Source organism: Neodiprion virginianus, chromosome 5 (assembly GCF_021901495.1).
Source record: "Neodiprion virginianus isolate iyNeoVirg1 chromosome 5, iyNeoVirg1.1, whole genome shotgun sequence".
In the NCBI taxonomy this organism is placed as follows: Eukaryota; Metazoa; Arthropoda; class Insecta; order Hymenoptera; family Diprionidae; genus Neodiprion; species Neodiprion virginianus.
The window spans coordinates 10371373-10392169 of record NC_060881.1 but is presented as its reverse complement, the minus strand read 5'-3'; the positions used below and the strand labels follow the sequence as shown (position 1 = coordinate 10392169).

General features: G+C 37.2%; 1 protein-coding gene across 1 annotated transcript in view; it reads left to right on the top strand.

The window, feature by feature from the left end:
• LOC124306362 (probable G-protein coupled receptor Mth-like 1) overlaps positions 1–20797 on the top strand; it is a 114783-nt gene that overhangs the window by 36879 nt on the left and 57107 nt on the right. Inside the window, exon 3 of the mRNA XM_046766983.1 lies at positions 16983–17061. Coding sequence (XP_046622939.1) covers positions 16983–17061 — 79 coding nt within the window. The remainder of the gene's footprint in view (positions 1–16982; positions 17062–20797) is intronic.

Genomic DNA, 20797 nt, shown 5'->3' with positions numbered 1-20797 from the left:
GTTAAGCCTCGGCTGAAAGGTCAATTTTATGTAAAAATTTATCCTCAAACGTCCTTAGTGACAAAACTATGATTTATTTACAACACAAGCCCGAATAACACTTTTCTACAAAATTTAACTCTTCGCAGCGCTGTTTCTCTATCAACCCCGCATCACTAAATTCCTCTTGGTGTTAGGAATTAAAAAAAAAATGTCCCGTACCATTTAAACGGGAACCTTCGAGTTCGAATAGCGATCTTTAAAAATTTCATACTTTTCTCATACTCACAAGTTTTTCAGGTGGCAGTAAGGAAACAATAACGTTGCAACCAAAGGGAACGCTGTATATGTAGAATATCGAACCGCGTGACACGTACGTTCTAAAAATTGACAAGAATACGCAATAAAAGTAGATTCTCTGCAACTGAACATGAACACCGTGCACTGATTAAAGTACAAGCTCGGCTGTGTAGTGAGAAAGAAGTTTTGCTGTTTTGTTCGAATGTGTCCGAACGCTGCATGGACGTCGCCGAGAAAGGCTGCGGACACGGGTTATGGTTTATACGTGCCGCTATGCAAATTGCAGTTTCTTTAGGCCTGAGCCTGTGCAGCAGCAGTAGGAGAGGTGTAGAGTATCTTACGGTGTTGTTTATACCTACGTAACCGTATACTATATACGTTATATATTCGCGTACACACTATTCAAGAATCGAATATAGTCACGTTTGACTTGCCTCGTGCTAAATACCAGCCTGCATGCGGTTCAGTACCGCTCAGTTATAGGTATACACACTGTGCAGTATGCATACATGTTCCAGTGCATGCCTACAAGTCAAATCGACAATTGCATTTAGGTCCAGAACCGCTGCTGCGTACATATCTCTGAATTTACACAGCTGATAATTTTCATCTGATCTACAGATGCAGACTTCCGTCTGTAAATACGGAGTGAATAGCTAAAGACGAAATGGTCCGTCATTTGTTATTGGAAAATGTCGTCATGAACATGGAAACAAATGTGTCCTTTATGAACATTAAGGGGGTATTCTAGTGTAGAGGCATGAATTTGAGGTGTTTTTTGAAGTGCTATAAACAAAAAACAAAAAATATTTTTACCATCCATTTTTTTATCAGGCGTTTATTATTATTTCACGATTACAAAAAAAAAAAACAAGTCAAAAAATACAAAATTGAAAGTGCTATGAGTTGTTGAAGTGGGGGGTACAAAAAAAAATGGCGCGCCAATGTTGTCACGATTGCAAGCATTTTCAAAATCAAAAAAAAAAAAAAATAAGATTATTAATCTACATAAATGCAGCTATCGTACTAACTAAAAAAAAGTCGAAAAAAAATTTTTTTTTGCCAAATTACGGCTGTCCGAAAAAATAATACGTTTTTTTTTTACTTTTTTGGACGTTTCTGAATTTTTTAAAAATAGTAAAGATTATTATTTCGTTATAATAATAGTTCGTGCGATAGAGACATGTATTGAGAAGATTCTCACCAAATTTCAAGTAAATCGGTTCAATAGAACTTGAGAAATCATGTCAACCGTTTTGAAAAATGTAGTTTTGAGAAAAACGCGTTTAAAGTTTCGAGTAAAATTCGTTCCAGCCGCGCCAGTATTGAAGACGTGTCACTAAAATAGCTATATCTCTGAAAATAATTGAAATTTTGACTTGTCCTTTTAAGGACACATTCTTGAAAGGTTAAGCTTTGAAAATATAAAAAAAAAAAATCGATTTTTTCAAATTTCTACTCTAGAATACCCCCTTAAACTAGTCGTAAGTTACGCATGAATGTCTTGTTAAACATTTATGTATCATTGTTGCCTGAAGGTGGTCGGCAGATGGCCCGGCCGAAACATCGACAAACAAATAAATAGCCGCGTTGACCAACAATCGACGAAACTCACCACGCTAGGAAATAATTACCAATAAGAAGATCATTCTTATATCATACACTTACGATTACTTCAAGGAATCTGAAAATTAGTCAAAATGTTGGTACAGTCGGTTTGTGAAACTTAAGCCTAACCTAACCTAACCTAACCTAACCTAACTTAAGCTGGTAATTATTCTCTTCGTCGCCGTCCGGAAATTTTTTATACTTGCCGTGCTAAGTTTTTGTTGTTCAAATCACTCGATGCAGGATGCTTGTTCTACAGATCTACGAGTCTTTTCCCCAAGTCTATTTCCGTTCGTCATTTGCTATTGAAAAATGTCCTCATGACGTCAGAGCCTGGTTGTCGGTGTCATTCTATCACCACATAACCTAAGTTTTTAATTTTAATAGAGGCAAATGGTAATTCCTAAGGTTTCAAATTACTCATGTCACAAAAATTAATTAAACATAATCAATAATGTACCTGTTCTACCATCCAAACGTGAAAAAACCAGGTCAACAGTCAGCTGTTGTCAGCCTGATTGCATTAGTTTGATTTTTTCCACCAGCATTACAAAATGACAATCACAATAGTTTAATGCACATGCGCTACAATTTAGGAGCAGTTGTTTACCAGGGCGACCAACCGTCACAAATTTAGACGACAGTTAGCCACGATGCATGTAACCTCAAAAATTGGACAGCTGTAGGTGTTGAACACAACTGCCTGCATCAATTGTCAAAATTTTTGAGGTTACGTTCATAAAGGTTGGTCGCCCTGACAAACAACTGCTCTAGAAACATACCGTATGCGCATTAAACGACGGATCATTCTATCGTTAACGATTCACTCTGTAACTACTTGTACTGACAGTAAAAAACACTATCGGAAACATAAAAAACTGACCGAAGTAACGATGAAGTGCTCTTAAATGACTCGTGATTGGTTATCGTTTGGTTTTTACGCCCCAAGAACTTAATAAGAATCATGAACATCATGAATTACTGATATTGACTTCCAATATTTACTATTCGATACGTTTGAAATTGACTGAACGGGAGTAAAATGGAGACATCTATGGAAAAGTACTGTTTTCAAGAAGTTCAGAGCGAAACATGACAAGGTACTGATGAACTTTTAGATACTGATAATACTGTAGAATTTCAGGATCAAGTCGATTTACTGTCACTTATTTTTAAAAAAGTATAAAGAGTTTCAGGCCAATTCTGAAATGAGGGATGCAATGAATCGATCCGGTCGCCTCCGATTACCTTCTGCAGCCTCTTAATTTGTAAATTTGAAATTCGAGGTCGAAACGGTGAACCCTACCGTCAGGTAACTAACACTAATTATCGGTAGGTTCGAGGAAGAGTAATGGAACGGTACGGTTCAACGGGTAGGTGAGTAATCGAATTACTCTGAGGATTATTTAATTGTATTAACTCCGGCTCACCTGCAGGATCGAGTGTCGACCTGGACCACCTGGTTCAACTCGACAACTAAGTTCTGCTGCATTAAACACGCCGATCAGTTGCGACGATCCGTAATTTCGTTCCGCTTCGCCTGCCATCCTTCGAACGAATTTGACCTTTGAAGTACATCCCGCAGATTATCCGATCTGCACTAATTGTCCGCAGAGACGGAAAATTAAAAATTGCAGAATTTCACGGTTTGCGGAATTCTGGAAAATTCATCCGTGGGGTAATTTTTAAAGATTGACAAGTGCGGAAGAAGCGTAAGAATATTGATAGTTTAGGTAAATTGAATACTGAATTCTTGGCAAAGGGACGAGTCACATTCCGAATAAGTTTACGGTCAAAATATTTGTAGAGTAAACTTGTAAATATATGCTAAGAATAAACTGTGCGTATTTCTTCGCTCTACGGATAAGTAATTAATAAACTGATGGAAATTGGCTGTTTGAAGTTTGAAAGAAAAAAATCTCAGAAATATATCTTCATTTTAAATAAATTGCAGGGAATTAGTGGGTAAATTTCTTGGAAACCTAATAAAGTATTCGTAAATTAAGAAAAAAAAGTTTGGGAAAGTCAAATGTCCGTCAGTTTCAGACTTATATTGTAGTTTCAGAAGACTTGAGTATTCTGAAGAATGGTAGAAAAAATGGAAAAAGTATAAACGAATTAAAATGATGGTCAAAATTTTTTTTTTTTTTTTATCCTCTATTCCTTTTGAGATTTTTTTTCTAATTTTTAATATTTACCTAAAACTCTTGTATTTCTCTAACATACTCAAACCGTTGAAATACTTTCTATAGACGAGATTATACGATTTTCACCTTTTTTACGAATAGTCGCTAGACAAAACTCGTTCACTATGAACAACGTACACTGAGAAAAATTTCAATTGTTATAGTAACTAGAAAAATTCAGTAAAACAGGTATCGTTAAAAAAACTGTTTGAATATTGTTGGAATCACAAAAAACGAGGTACACGAAACCATTTTGCGCTGTGGTCGATCCTTTTTTGGTAATTGCAACGCAAAATCAGTTTGGTTTGTGGTTTAATCTAGTTTTTTAGTTAAACAAGGCTTTAACATCAATTTATCGTTGCACAAGCATTAAATTTTCGCAACAGTTGCAAGAAAATCTAGCATCAGCGATCGTAATGAGAAAAAATAGTAACGGATACTAGACTTTCCGGTAACTGCTAGAAAACTAATTTTCACTTTCTACCTAGAACTATATTTTTCGATTACGGTAAAAAATGAAATTACTCAAGGACTGAGCCGTAACCGGAACTAAAAATTTCTCTGAGTGTACATTAAACCAAAACATCGTCTAGATCAGGACTTCCCAACCGGTGTGGCGCGCCCCCCTGGTGGGGCGTAGAGAAATAGCAAGGGGGGCGCAACACGCGTTTGCAATTTCGAAAGAAAATTAATTTAACGGATTTTAACGCGTATATTATAACGTCATAATATCACAGTGATTGATTCCGTCTATAAATAACTTTGGCAAAAACTGTACCTAGAATCGACAAGCTAGTACAGAACGTGCAAGCTCAAGTATCTCACTAGTAATAATATTAATATTCATTTGAAAATACATAAAAGTTGTAATTGATAAATAAATCATAATAAAATAAAGTGCGTTTGTTTTATTGCCACGAAAAATATTATGGGGGGGGCATGAAAACTTTATTTATATTACGGGGGGGCTTGACACGAAAAAGGTTGGGAAACCCTGGTCTAGATCTAATGAACAGCAATCTAAAACTCGCTTGACGTTACAAGGATCGAAATTGGACTTTTTATTTCAATGTGTCGATCAAGTTTCACTCTAGTAATTTTCCCTATAATCAAGCCTTTCGATGCCTGCAAATAACAATTTTCTCCGATCCCGTTAAATTCGATTGTCCCGTCAGACGGGATCCCGGGTATTTCAAGTCCCGTTTGGGCCCATTCGGGCCGATCGACTTTCGCCCGGCTTTTCAGTACAAACCTGCAGCTATACTAGTATAGTAGCGCGAATTCGGGCCCTGCGTCATTCGGGGACAATGCCGCTTTGTGTTATCTTCGCTGCTCATTGTACTACCGGCTGTATTCCAACCATAAAGTAAATAATGTACTGCGCGAGTATTGAATTATAGCGTGTTACCGCCGGCGCTGTTCACCTCCTCCATGGTCTTGAGCTCTTACAATAATCTAGGCTGCCGCTAATTCTGCTCGAAGTTTGGTTTAAACTGTAAAATTTGAATGGATCTAAAAGTTTGTGCTTGAAATTTCAATTTTTTCAGATTTTCGACAGAGTCCTCTGACTTTTCCATGATTTTTCTTAAATGGAAAACCAAAATCCGTTTCTTAATTTTCGCTGTACATCAAGCGTTTTTTGTATTGATATTTGACACATACTTGTCACGGACGTGTAAACATTGTTTTTATCATACTTGCATGTAAATTGGTAAACAACCAATGAGAACAGGGAATGCTGATCGATACACTGTCGAATTGAGTCACATAAGAATTAATTATACCTGATAATCTATCCGGAAGTTGAACATATCCCTGCAGTATTCAAGAGACTAAAGTTATTAGTAACGAAACATTGAGAGGAAAAATCACCGTTTTGCAATTTTATAATGACTTTAAAGTAGTCTAGTTTCCAAAATATGTATATATTTTTCGCTGCTATAATTGACTGCATCTCGCAATCGGATATCCTTGATACTGCGAAATAACGATTTTATACAAACGTGAATGATTTATCAGTATCCCTGACACGCTTAAATCGACGCTACGCTCAACCCAAGTGCTATAACGCTCTACGATATTATCGCTAATTATACCTGCAGCTATTAAATCACTGCCCTAATTAATAGGGATTATACGGCTTAGCGGGTCGATGCGGAACGGAGGGTCGTTAGGATAATAGAAAAGGTAAAAAGGATTTCGATTTTCAATTTGGCCTACCACGATGATGAAAATCTGCAGCTCTCGGGGTCTTGATGAGCTGTTGACTAGGCTGGTGCACCCAGCGCGGCTAATTAGTTTCCAAATTTTACGCGCCCTAATTCCGCACCGCTATAGTCGATACAGCTTGTCCTCCCCTAATTGCAGCGACCCTCACCTGACGGGATTTCCAAATTGTTCGTCTGTGACCTGTCAGTCATCGGAGGCGCATTGCGGTGATCGTGCGATGCGACCATCGCACGTATCTACGTGTCTAGTTATTCACAGGCTGTGCACGTTTGCAAAAAAAAATAAAAAAAATTCGTCGAAACGTTTGTTAGAACTTCGTGTTGCAATTCAGATATCTGGAGTATCGATTTTGCATTTTGTGTATTCACTTGAGGATGTTTATTTAATAAATTATTGTATTCGGCAGCTACGAATATCTCTTGGAACTATGTGAACGTAGAAAATAGTTGTAATTTTAACGAAAGCTTCGCCATTAATGCGTCATTTCAAATCGTTCAAAAATTAATACGAATTGAGCTGATTCGTTCGATCTTATTGTACGGTGGCATATTTTAGTTTCTTCAAGTTTGATAAAACGGATTTTCTTCTTTCCTGAAGTCCATGAAATACTGCCATTTGTTGATAGTAAATATAATTGTTATCGACGAAATATTGTCAAATTAAATATTCAATAATGCCAGCGTAATAAAAACAATTGTTTCAGCAGCTTTGTAGAAAATAGTCTTCTGAATAAAACGGGCCACCTTATGGGGTAAAATCTAACGAACAGATTGTACTTTCGAACATTTTGAACCAATTTGAAATAAAACATTGATATCTGAGATTTTTTTTTTATAGCTCTGGTATTTTCTGTTTCTGTGAAATACTCAACGAACGACTATCTCGTATTAAAATTAATAACAAGTGCCGATTCTCGGCCAACCTTGACCATTTTTTTATTCGTTTATTACGTCATATCCGCAGATGTTTGCGAATGGATGAAAAAGTCAAAGATCGATTATCTTACAATAAGCAGATATGAGAATTCATCCACTACCAAGTCCAACTTTTCAAACACATTCCTTTCACCCTCTAGAAAGTCTGTAGATATTTCGTAATAGTCATTACTTATAAGTATACAAGTGAAATTGCAAAGCACACAATCGAGCAATTCAAGCAATTCGTGTAGAAATTGCAACGATCAACGCAGCTGTTTGCCGTTGGTAAACCGCCGTGCACTGCGTCGATCTAGCGCGAGACGTAGAATTATTTCAATCGAATGAAAACACCGGGGAACACGGTAAATTGAAGATCGAATCCTAAAATTATACGCTACGCACGTTAAACTGGACCGGAAATTGGACAAATTGCCAAACCGCAATCCGCGTTTCCTTAATCGTGGCCACACCTTCGGTATTAAAACCTTGAGTTTTCCCGCTCCAAGAAAATAAATTAGTTGACAAAATTTCTTCAACCATACAACGTCGAACACAAAATATTTCCAACGGTTAAAATTCGACTGCAAGTCGATAAAAGTGTGCAATAGATTCGGTTACAAATTTCTTATTGAGAAAAAAAAATACTATAGTTGAAATTTTTTCCGTAGATAAAAATTTCTTACGAAATTGAGCAAGGTTTCTAATTGGCTCGGCCTCGCCTCGTACTTCAATTTGCGTAAAGCAAACGCAGGTTAATTGGCAGGGGGTGTGTAGCGTTGAAAAAAGGGTAACCAAGAAACGGGAATATAATCCTGCGAAATTGAAGGAAGGCACGGTGGAGGAGGCGGGGGAGAACGGAAATAGCCCAATCGGACCGAACTCCGGGTTTGGAAGCGGACCAGTTTTGACCCCGGGTTTGGGGAACGTCGCAACGCTTCGTTTTGGTATGCGAGTCGTATGCGAGGGAAATGGCATTTGCACCCCGGGATGCACACTTGGACTATTTCTCAACGGACCAGCGACTCCGCGAATCGTCCTGCCAACCAATACTCTGTGACTTTCGCTGATTCACGTCCGGTTTCTCTCGAACCCCGCATGGCCCCCCCCCCCCCCCCCCCCCCCGAACAATCGAATCCTGATTGTCTCTGGCGTCACCAGATGCTGCATTCCGCCTGCCCTTCGCGTCTTCAAGTTCAAGGTGTCGGGAGATTCTTCTCAGGTTGCGATCCGTGAAATCGTGGTGAAATAAAGTGGATGATGCAATTATAGGAGATTAGAAAATAGAAGGGTCACGATATCTAAGAAACAAGCTAAGTCTTTTGTAAACTTGTAGCTTTTACGACATATGCTTGGAAAGTTCGATTTCCACAGTTTGTGGAGCGTGTGTAAAATTCACAATTTCCAAACAGTGCGGGAAAACAAAGTTGGCGCATGCGCACAATTGGTATGGCATATGTTACGCACTGGAAGTTTGTTTGGCGCATGCGCACTTTCGGACAACTCAATTTCACGCACTGTGTCGTTGAGCGTTAATTACCCAATTCCAATTGCACATGCTGTCTGTGGCACTTTCGTTACTTCTCGAGTCAAAGTTTCCTTCACGGGTGTTGGAAAAATGACGGCGATATCTGACTCGTGCGATTGCAGAACTCGCCTTTGCGGCTCACGCTGAAAACCGCACGCTCATTGGAAATCACCCGCTTCCCGCACTTGTAATACAATACAGCAATATAAAATTTTTAAATGTGCGAAGTCGAAATGCAGAAAAGACGTAATGTACACATGGAGAAAACATTGATTGAATTTACCAAACATGGCGATCAAATATAGCGAAAGAAATATTCTAACGATTTAAAAAAACGCTATTTGATTCACAAAAGAAGTTGTTAGAACGAGAGTTTGGATCGTGAAGTGAAACCGCATTTACTTTAATTCGAAAATCATTTCTTTCGGCATATTTGATCATCATATACCTACTTGATAAATTCATCCATTTTTTTTCTCCATTTTGTGACTGTAGAAAAGTATAAAGTAGGCAGAGAGAACCAAAATATAGAACCGTCGGAATTTTTTGGGAACTTTGTCGCTTATCGTCGGACTTTCGACAATTCTACATTTTAAGTTTCTCATAGATACACTTGATTTTTCTACGTTTTGACTATTCGACATTTCGACATTCTATAAAATAGATTTTCACGTTTTTTTGAAATTCAATACGTATTGTTATCCTCTAGTTTCTGATATCTCTACATTTTTACCACCACTCAAAGAACGTCAAGTAGTTTCATATTTTAACAAACCAGTGAAACGGGTTTGAGAAGAAATCTCTTTTGCCGATTTATCGACGGTACAAATGGATTAGAATTTTTTGATCGTTCATTTATTTTCCGCTTCACGTTACATTGTGAACCAAAATTCATTACCTATGAGTCTTTGACTCTACAGAGATTAGTTCTTTTAATTAATCAGAGTCTCATTAATATTATAAAATAATTTTCTACGGCGCGGATGGTTTCTTGAATAACTGAGATCGCTTTTTCTTTACCTTTACCCGCGTATGTTGAACTTCCGGTATCAGCGAAGCACTTCCTTGGGGCTGAAACGTTTCCTAGGTTCTCGTCATGAAATATCTCTGGCTGACTAATTACTTTCAAAAATAGCATCGATGGGGCGTGTAACTTGTGCGACTGACTGGTATTTCCTATTTCCGGTTCCCAGGTATGTACTCGTATACCTGAAGATATTCGTGATAGATACTCACGCCTTAATAATTTCACTCTTATATCTTTGAATGAACTGAAAATTAGTCATGTAACTAAACGGTGTAATTTGTAGGAATACTTTTTCGCTTATCAGTCACCAGGAAATATTAAGAATCTTAAAAAAGTGGAGGAATTCGGACGATTTACTAAGAAAAAAGATTTTGGTCAGCTTTTCCGAGTTCAACCTTTTACATCGTTTCATTTGTAGTGAAAGTTTTCAAACCAACAATTTTTTTTTTTTTTTTCAAGAATATATTTCTCAACAATAGTAACTGAAAAAACGTTGTTCGCTTATACGAATATTAGAATAGACCGAGTGATCTGTAAAAAAAATAATTGATAATTTCTCGATGTTTACTGTACAAATATATCACGAACTGCTGAAAATTTTGGAGAAATTCTGAATCTTCATTCGTATATCACTAATGCTTCTTACATTAGACTGAGGAAGATGCGATCTTTCGGAAAATAATAGAATTGTATTACACACTTTTATTCTTTGTAATTTGTGGACAAGCGGAGCGAAGATTCTGTTGGCTGGATTTTGCTCTCCTGAATTTTTTTTAAACCTCATAAACTTTCATTATCCTTCACGAAAGTAAAAAAGGAACTGTAAAAAGAATCGCGGCTAAGCTTTCTTTTTCCCCTTCCCGGCTCTTCGAGGAGCAGCGGTAATTGTTATTCCGAGGAAAAAATAATGTTGAAATATTCAACCTCAAAGCCTCTCGACACGCGCTCTTCCTTCCGAACTTTCAGCGACAATATTAATTCACCGGTATATTTTTCCTGCCTTCAGAACTCGATTAAGGGTTCCTGAGGGCTCGCCTCTCTGTCTCTCTCTCTCTTTTTCTTGGTCTTGACACGGTGTGAAGAATAAATTACGTTTCGCCCCTACGCAGCAGGTAATTCCGTGTACGAGCATGTGCATGTAGAAATTCCCCTACTTCGAAAATTGTCACGTCAGCTTCGGCCTGAACCTAAGCTTTTTGCCCCGGGTTGTTATCTTTGAATATGAAGAGGGGAAAGACGACCTTGTCATCCTCGGCTTCCTGTGTATAAGCTTATTTTTTCAACAAATTTTATCAAAACTCCGATCCATAAAATGAATGAGAAATAAAGTTTGTGTATGTTATTCTTTCTGTCTAACGTTTTTCAAAGTTTTCATTTAACCTGCAGCTATTTCACTTGTCACGATATCACGAGATTCGTGATTATAATTTCACCGTTATATGTGTAGCATCGTGGATTTTACCAACTTTCACAGATTTCTCTTTTGGCTATTCGTCATTCTGCAGGGTAAATAATGGCCAATAAACATTCAATCGTATTTTCATTTTCTTTCATTTCGCTTTCGTCACTGCACTTTGTCAGAATGCATATACGTATAACGAATGTCTTGGACAAATATCCGAGGTCAACATTTGAAAAAAGCAGAAACCGTGCTTACGTAATATTTCTGAAAAATCGTTGTGTAAAACCAGAATTAACTGAAGTTGGAAAATTTACGTTACACTTCGCTGAGATGTTAATTATCTTAGATCTTGATTGACAAAAATCTATTCTTTTTACATACAGTATTACAATTGTGAACAGCAAACATTTCTTCAAAAATATGAAAATTAAAAATACTCGAATTATAAATGAAAGCCTGCATATTGATGGTTAATTTCAGATTGATTTGTTCAGGTTCATTTGTTTGATTTCACTTGACGGTGCATTTTATTCGCAAGTTCTACTAAATCACTGAAACAGATGTACTTTTTTTTCTAGCAGATAATTCAATATTGCCATTTGTTGATTATAATCAATATCGGTACTAATTTACAAAATTAAACATGCAACAATACCAGAATAATAAAAACAATTGTTTCGATTACTTTGTAGAAAATAGTGTTCTGGATAAAATGAGCCATTATATTGAGTAAAATCGAATGAAACTATCATATTTTTCGCTAATTTAAAGCGATTCAAAATGAAGCATTCAGGTCTAAGCTTTTGTTTATAATTCTGTTATTTTCCGTTTTTGTATCCTTCATGAGATATATAACTTAACTATAATTCGTAACTTACGAATATAGTAATTTTAGAAATACTCGACTATCTCGTAATAAAATTATTAAAAAGTTTCAAATTGTGATCAACCAGTCTCCTTAAAATCTGATTTCACCCCTTGACAAAAAAGTATGAAATCTCATCAAGTTCTCGAAACAGTGTCGAAAACCCTGATAATCAAGCCAAGCTTTTGCAGCCCTAAAATATAAATCCAAAAATCGAATACCGTGGTTAGCACTTTTGCAATGTATGTACATCAGAACTTGAAAAATTTTACTGCGTCATATTTGTGTGTAGAAATCGCAGCAGCGAGTTTCGAGTTGACAAGCAAATATTCCAGAGTGGCCACACACCCAAAAAACGTGGAAAAAACTGAAAATATCAGTTTGGTATTTTGGGAATTAAAAATAATTTTTTTTAACACAACGAGTTTAATATTTTTCGTCGAGAAAAAAAAGTTTCTTAAACTGACATTTTTGTAGATTATATTCTTCGTCAATTTGAATTGAATTTGAACCTAATATCGAGTTAATCGGCTGAAAGATTTGGGTTTTAGTAACTTACTAGAACCGGGAAAATGTCAGGGAACACTAGGATTTGGGTCCTGGAAAACTTGGAAATCTCATGGAACTTGTTTCCCAAAAATTTTCGGCCACCGTGTATATACACTGGCCCAGATTTGGCGGAAAAGGAAAGGTTTTGGCGTAGCGCAGCAGTTCCGCCGGCGCAACGCTCTGCAGAGATCGCGAGACACGGCCGACCTAGTGCCACGGTAATGAACAAGAAGTGAATCATCCAGCTCGCGCAAATATAACTGGACTCGGTTTATAACACCCAGACGAAGGAGCGGAAGTAACGTGCGCAGGGCTGACGAAGTGCGTGTAACCCCGTCACGGTGTGTGGCTGACTTTAATACGCGGGCCGTTACGCTGAAAATGGTAATTCGCCTCGTTGCGTTCAACGCGTGAACTCGAAACAATCCATTTTTCCAAATTTCATTTACGGACGGGTCTCGAGAAATTGTGAAAACAAAATTGAGGTTCGTTTCACGATTATAGGCTGCACAGTGATTTCCCTGTTTCTCCAAAAGTACCCTCCAATTGTACCCTAAGGCATTGAATTTTCCCCTAAAACCCCCATATTTTTTCAAGTTAGTTATTATTATTATTATTTTTTTTTTATTTTTTTTTTCTATCATTTGCAAACTAAAATGGACTGAAGAAATAAATTTGATGCTTGAGCACAATGTTTATATTATACTTAAAAGCTTCGAACTTTGACGCATAAATTTGCAGATATTATTCGTACAGCGATGCGATTCGTTAGTTTTCAACGTTTTCCCGAAGCCCAGTTTGAGAATTCATTTGAAAATTCTTTGCGACGCAGAAAGTATATTCTGTATAAATTCATCTTTTCATGCACCATTAGGCGAAGAAAAACTTTCCAATGTCACGGTTTTATGGGTCCATAAATAAGTCTTTGGAACGGAACCAGCCTTCTTACATGATTCAAAACTGAAGCAATTAGGATGATTGAATTTTTCAGAAATAACAATAAACGACAAGTGTGGGTAAGAAGTAGCTTTCACTTGAATAACGATCCACGTATTTGTAACCCGAAATATCATCATTTTCTTACATAATAAGGCACAATGTAACGCGCCCATGGAATATGCTTGTACGCAGAATGCAAAGCCAACAAAGAACAATACTTGAATAGGACCAAAATAATACTTTGTCGTATTGTCAAAAACTATAATAAAGCGTGAAAAATTATATACAAATCCAGAACGAGTATTTGACTATCAAATCGGTCATTTTATTTTTCACTTGTATTTGAACAGGAAAGAAAAAATTGTCAACCGAGTGTTTACACCAGAATTTGTTGAAAAACGGACTACTAAAATTTGAGGCAATGGTGCGCGGTTTTTAGACCTTTGATTCACGCTGGGACACGCGGCGTCCAACCTTTTTTTTTTGCAGTTTTTTATTTATTAAAATATTTTTTTGGTAACAGCTGGCGAATTTTTTGGTTCCACAATGTCCCTGAAATATTTCTAAATCTAAGAAAAATACAAAATTTATTTATTCATTAATTGCAAAAATAGCGCATGTAAACAAATGGTCGGAGGTCGCACTTTTGCACGAAAAAAGGATTGTCTGCTAATCTACCGTGAAAATCCAAATTCCAATATTTACACAAACTTAACACGTACACAACAAAAAATTTTACAGAATTTTTTAAAAATTTCTTCTCTTGCTTTTGTTTATTCGCCATATTGGATCCACCATTTTGAATTTTTGAATTTCGAGTTTAGAATCGTAACGAGCGACCCCAAAAGCTCATTATACCTATGTAAAGTTTCAAGTGAATCGCACGTAAGGAATAATGTATGCATGAAAGAATTCAGTAACTGCCGTTAGCCGTTTATCTCGACCTAGAGAACTAGATATTCGCTTTTGCACAGACAATCGGTTGTTACAAAACTGTAGAGTGTATAATCTTGATCGCCGTGATAATTCGCAGGAACTTCGTTTGATTCATGGGTGGGTGGCTACTCGCGACGACAACTGCCCCATATTATATCCGAGAGTCTGAAAGTGGCGGGAAACAAAAACGAGTGAATATGAGAAGCTAAACGCGAAACACGCAATCTAATCTCGCCCCATGCAAATCAAGGACTTAACTAGCTGCCGCCCCGGGATACGGGGAGTCCGGATTTCCCCTTGGCGAATTGCGCGCGTCATCCGCGTGACCCTCCGCACCATGGGAGTCGGCGAACCATATCGTACTTGAATTAACCATCACCCAGTGGGCACTGGAGAACCAATTCCCGTTATACACCTAAGGGTCTTTTACAGACCAGGACCCCTCCGCCTCTCGATTTTCGCGGCGCATTGTATCGAGGAGGAGGTGGAGGAGGTGGAGGAGGAAGGGAACGCACCCAACGATCAACGGACGTCCTTGTTTACCCCAAGTTATAATTGCCGCGTGGGCGTAATTAGTTTGAGCGGGAATTTAATTATCACCGCTAACTCACGTAGCGATTAACCTTCGATTTTACGCGGGCAAAAAACACTTGTTCGGAATACAAATCTGCCGCGATAGTCTAAGGAAAATTAACATCCGCATGCGCATGCGCGAAATCGTGCGATCCCATTGATAGATTCAAGTCTGCTCGTCAGGTTGACCAACTCGGTTGCGGTCAGACGCTAATTGACAAAATTTCTAGGCGCTTCGAGGTTATGTTTCGTTGAGAATTTAAGATGGCCTGAATGTGATAACTCTGTAATTGAGTCAATGTAACCTCTAAACGCTTTCAAATACACGCCGTCTCAGAATCACTGGCCCCATGTGCACCTATTGACAGTTCACGCTGGGACCCAACCAGATATAGTTGGCCAGCCTGTCTAAATAACAACAAAAAAACTTAACGCATGCGGAACGGAGTCTTCAATATCCCGAGACTGTCACGGTGCAGGTATATAGGTTAGAAATAGCCATCTACCATCATGAGGAGGGCCTACGAATCTGGGTAACTGATTTATTGTTTATTTGACAAAGGTCCAAACCGTGGACAATGGTCACGGTAATCTTTGAATACCTTGCTGGGACTGCAACTCATCTACGAGTCACACGAGCAGGGACGTTGAGGATTCGCAGTCTATACCCCGTAAAAAAGAAAAAAAGGAAAGTGGTCCCTTTGAATTTTTTTACCAGGTTTATGATTTCCCTTCTTGAGATATGGTTCAACTGTTTACGAACATTCGTACCAACAACTAGAAATTAAAATTAACACCAATAATTATCGTTAGTATTCGCTCAAGACTTTTGAACTCTACTTTATAATGAATTTGTAAACTTGTATTCTTATCCGACTTTATTATCCAATATATATTATCATAAAAACTTTATAGTAGTAACAGCATTTGCATCCAATATTCGATTATCTATATCTCTACTTGAAACAAGTAATCGTCCTCTTCTCTTGTTCTATTCTTCTCACAATCGTCAATAATTTATCCATCTCCATCACATTGAAATTGATACCTATTTTACCAGTTCTGGTAAACCTTCGGTAAATACCGGGGTTGGTAACTCTCTCAGGGGTTGGAACCCGACGCAGTAAGTGTCTGCTTATCCAGCTATCAATAAAAAGCTCCACCGCAAATTCATCCATTGCGGATCTGCGTAATCAAAACAGCGAAATATATCTGCTGAATATCAGTTTGCATCTTGAAAAAATACTATAATTTATTGCATTAACTAATATTTAATCGGAGTAACTGAATCTGCGTCTCCCCATTCAAATCCAGTGTTCCGAATGGTTGAACCGGAAACTTTCCTCAATACCGTGGCACATGGTGGCCCGTGTTGTTTGTCGTTCTGGCGCCTTATTGTACCTACTTATAGTCGTGCTAGAAAAATGCATGGCATGGTTTTGCCGTCGGTTAATTGCTTTATAAATAATTGGGGAGCTACGGGGTTTTTACCTCGGGCCCAGGGAATTCACATTTCTCTGGAGCATACCGGTTTATTTTGGTCCAGAAATAAACTTCCCACAATTTTATAATCCCGCGCGTTTATGTGAAAACTTTCCGAGAACACAATGGGCCTTCCGGTCTCTAAGGACTGCCCCTTATTCCTTTGTCACAACAGATTTTACATTCAAAATTTACCGCACCGCCAACCTGTTTTCCCTTTATACTAAAAAAATTTCACGAACCACGTTTCGTGTCTAATTAAATTTAGGCGTCAATCCCTCGATCGCTGTAACGATACGCTCAGACGTTTATGGGTAAACCTCTGTTATCCTAAATTAACGATATCTCAATCTTGGCACTAACGTAAATGTTTAGAAACACGCGATAAAACCGCAGAATTATTTTTTACGTTCAAAACACATACATTCGTGGCTAACAGATGTGTTCCATTTCTTTTTGTTTCAGCGGTATTGACCCACTTCTTCTTTCTGGCAGCATTCTTCTGGCTGAACACCATGTGCTTTAACATCTGGTGGACTTTCAGGTAAGTTTACAACACCGTCATTTTTATTTTTTATTTTTTCTACTTTTTTTTTCAATTTCTATCAATGTCTGCGAACACGTCTCTACACTCTTTGGTTTACAATTCGAATGTCGACACACTTTCCCCGTTACATTGTGTCTACCGTTTCAGACGTTCCTCGATGCTACAGTTGTAAAATATTCGAATGGTTGAGCAATGCGTGTTTTTTCAGTCTACCATGAAATTCGACGATTTATCTTTCGACAGACTTGTTGCATTTCGTTAACTTTGTTTTTTAATTTTTATTTCTTCGAAGAAAAGAAAATCTGAGGGCTCTGACTCGGATCGACAAATTACCCAAACATCTTTGCTTCTGACGAGTTAATTCGAGAGTCCAACTTTTCTTCATCGGAGTTGATTATTTCCATTCAAACGCTACGTGGAACATTCAAAATCCAATACGACGCACTGCTAATATCGACAATGCTGGTGCGACTTTGAGGTTCAGTTTTTATCTACTGAAATACTTATTCTAGGTTTGAGACAATAATTCTACGATTCCACAAACAGTTTATACGCAATTAAATCGTCTTTCGCAATATGAAACTGTCACATTGAATGTACAAATTGAAATCCCACACAATCTGCACTTCGAATTGAAAATTGGTAACGTCATAAATTATACTTGAAAATTAGCATTCTATGAGATTTATGTTAGGTTTTTTATTTCGTATTCCGGAATGCATCGACGATGTTTTGAGACGAAGATTATTGATACCGCGGTTGTGAAATCATCGCGTGAAAAACACTGTAATGAAATGCGTAATGTAATTCATTGAAGCTGATGAAGTTTTCTTTTTCTTTCGATGAATTCAAAATCACTGGTCCGAGAAAAATCTAATTATTTCAACGACTGAATTGACATCACCATTTTTGCAGATCATTCGCAAACTTATAGCTTATATAAAATGTTGGTGTATCTTGCGAAGCTGCAGCTTGATATGCTCGATATAATCAAACGCCGACGATTGACGCCGCGAATCGTTTCTTAATTAGCACGTCAGAGGATATAATGCAATCAGCATAGAATAGCTACGTGATTGGAGATGCTCATACGCTCGACTGCAAAGCTAACTCGAGGCTTTGCGGGGATAATTCAATGCATCTGTCTTTCTAAAAGCTAACACGTGTTTAATTCCATTTATTGCATACACATGCTAATTACGATACTAACGCATATTTATGCACGTGGTAAATAAAATTACGTTCACCGTATTTCCCTGCCAGTTTGCATTAGAGGCATTTTTTCGTATTATACTGCCTAAGAATACTTACGTTGTTATAGGTTCCGATTTTATAATAAACGTTATAAAACACGTCATTTCACATTCTATGAAATTCTTAACAATAGACAGAATACAGACCCGACCTATAGTGGAACAACAGGAGAAATCTAATGTTTAGCGATTTATTCAGTTATGTTCATTTCCAGAAATACATTACGTACGTTTTAAGTCAGATACCGTTTCTATGTTCAAAAGCGGTGAAAAAATTAGCTGCGTTTATTTCATTGCGAGAAAGACTTCCTGAAGAAACCCGCACAATAGCGGGAAAGACACGAAGAAGAAGAAGAACAACGAAAATATACTTAACCGTGAAGAAAGATAAAGGTTGGCATTGTGTCGATTGTATTGTACAAGAACAGTTGACTAATTCGAATAATTAGTATAATTAGAAGCACACGCCTCTCGGTTAACTGTTTAGCTTGTTCGTCAATCTCGCGAAGCAGACATTTACACAAATTACCGTCATTATTTAAAGACTAGCTGTGATGTAACCGCTCTTGTTTCGCTGAAAAAAAAAAAAAAAAAATAATTCAACCAACGGGCTGAACATCGATTCTTCTTCATCGTTCACTATCTTTCTACTTCTCTTTCCAAGTAGTCCATCTATTCAAATCACACCGCGATTCAAATCGCTCGTAATTATTACACCGATTAAAATTAATTAGTACCTCAATCCCAAAATTTTAATCTTAATCGCGCATTTCATACGGTAAACAGTCGAGTCTTTCAAACTATTTTTATCAAAACACGTATGCTTGTGAATCCGTTTGGTCTCAGAAGATGATACTGTTCTTACTGAACGGTGAAACACACGTGTCCAGATGAATGCAATTTTTCTGCGATCATTCAGAGAATTTGACGTTAAAAAGAGATTAGTTGTTATAATTACACCTTGAATAGTATTTTTATATCCTTCTTGTCTATCTATCTATCTAACCTTATGCATTATGAATTTCTAAAATTTAATACCTATCAATGAAAAAATTAGTTACACTAAGGTGAACTTGAAAAAGTCGTTATTGACTAATGCCTGTACATATTCATTGTCAGTAAATGTAAAAAAATAAAAGTAAAAACGCGAATCAGGTTTGAAAACAGGAAAATTTTCAAGCGTGGGGTAATTTTTTTTCTCCGAATCGCACAGAACGGCCCAAATTTTGAATTGCTAATCGAGATGACAATTTTCTTTGAATAACACATATCAACCTCGCCGATAAACATACTGAGTTACAATTCAGTGATCTATGCTAGATCCGATCATCCGCAGAATGTTACTGCACCTGGAGTTTTTCACAAACGTGTATTATGCAAAAAAAAAAAAAAAAAAGATTCAGGAAGAAACTTTACAGTTAATTTAATCAAAGTTCACCTTCTCACGGACGATTTATACGGCTAATTGTAAGTATACCGTGACCTAGCTGCTCAACCAAGTTTGACGGTCGTGTAGCTGCGTAATGCACTTTTGCACCAGATTTTGCACACTCAACATGCTATACGGACTATGCATCGATCCTACGCGAAATTATGCTGCGTCTCATAAAAAATGTTCCTGATAATTGATGATTATTTTTAAATGTAGCAAACAGTCGAGTAGAAAAATTGCCAATAACGGGTCCTTGATTATTATTCTCACCGATTCAATCCGCGTATTTCGTCTTAAAAATAATACAGTCAAACTTGTTAACCGATTTTTATTCACCTGTAATGTTTCTAGATTGGTCAAAGTTCGTTTATTCCGATAATTTATAATCATTACCTTAAAATATTGTAATCTTTATTATTTTGTTTATAACACAGAAATAAAATTTATTATCTAGTATTAGAAATTTGATACTCGTGTGAAAAACGAATGGAGAAATCAACGCGTCAGGATAAGATAATGGATCAATTAAGGGTATTTTTTATGTTAATGGTACAAAATTCAGAGAACTGATTTTAAAATTTTTCATGCATAAAATACATCAAACCCCACAACATCTAGATATCTCCAACAAACTGAAACACCATCTTCAAAATATATCTTTCTTTATCAACTAAAACATCAATTTAAATAACAATCTTGAAATTGAAAACTTGTTACGTACGTTTGCGATTTATCTTGTATCCACAGATCGATTTTCTCCATAATCCCGACATCTGACAAACTTATACAGCGTAAAAATAGATATTTCAACCAAGCTTGATAATCCTTCTGAATTCGGTCTCAAAGATTGCAAAAACGGCGTTCTGGAAAATGTCAACCCCCATCGATTCCTTTCACATTACCACGTGATATCTACGGGCAACAAAAGAAATGAGAAAATATTGCAGTCTAGAAGTTTACTTGCTTCGGTAAACACAATCTGTGTCCGATAAAAAAACATGAATAATGGGTGAGAGATATTGAAACAAAGTCTTTCTCGTATCGTCGC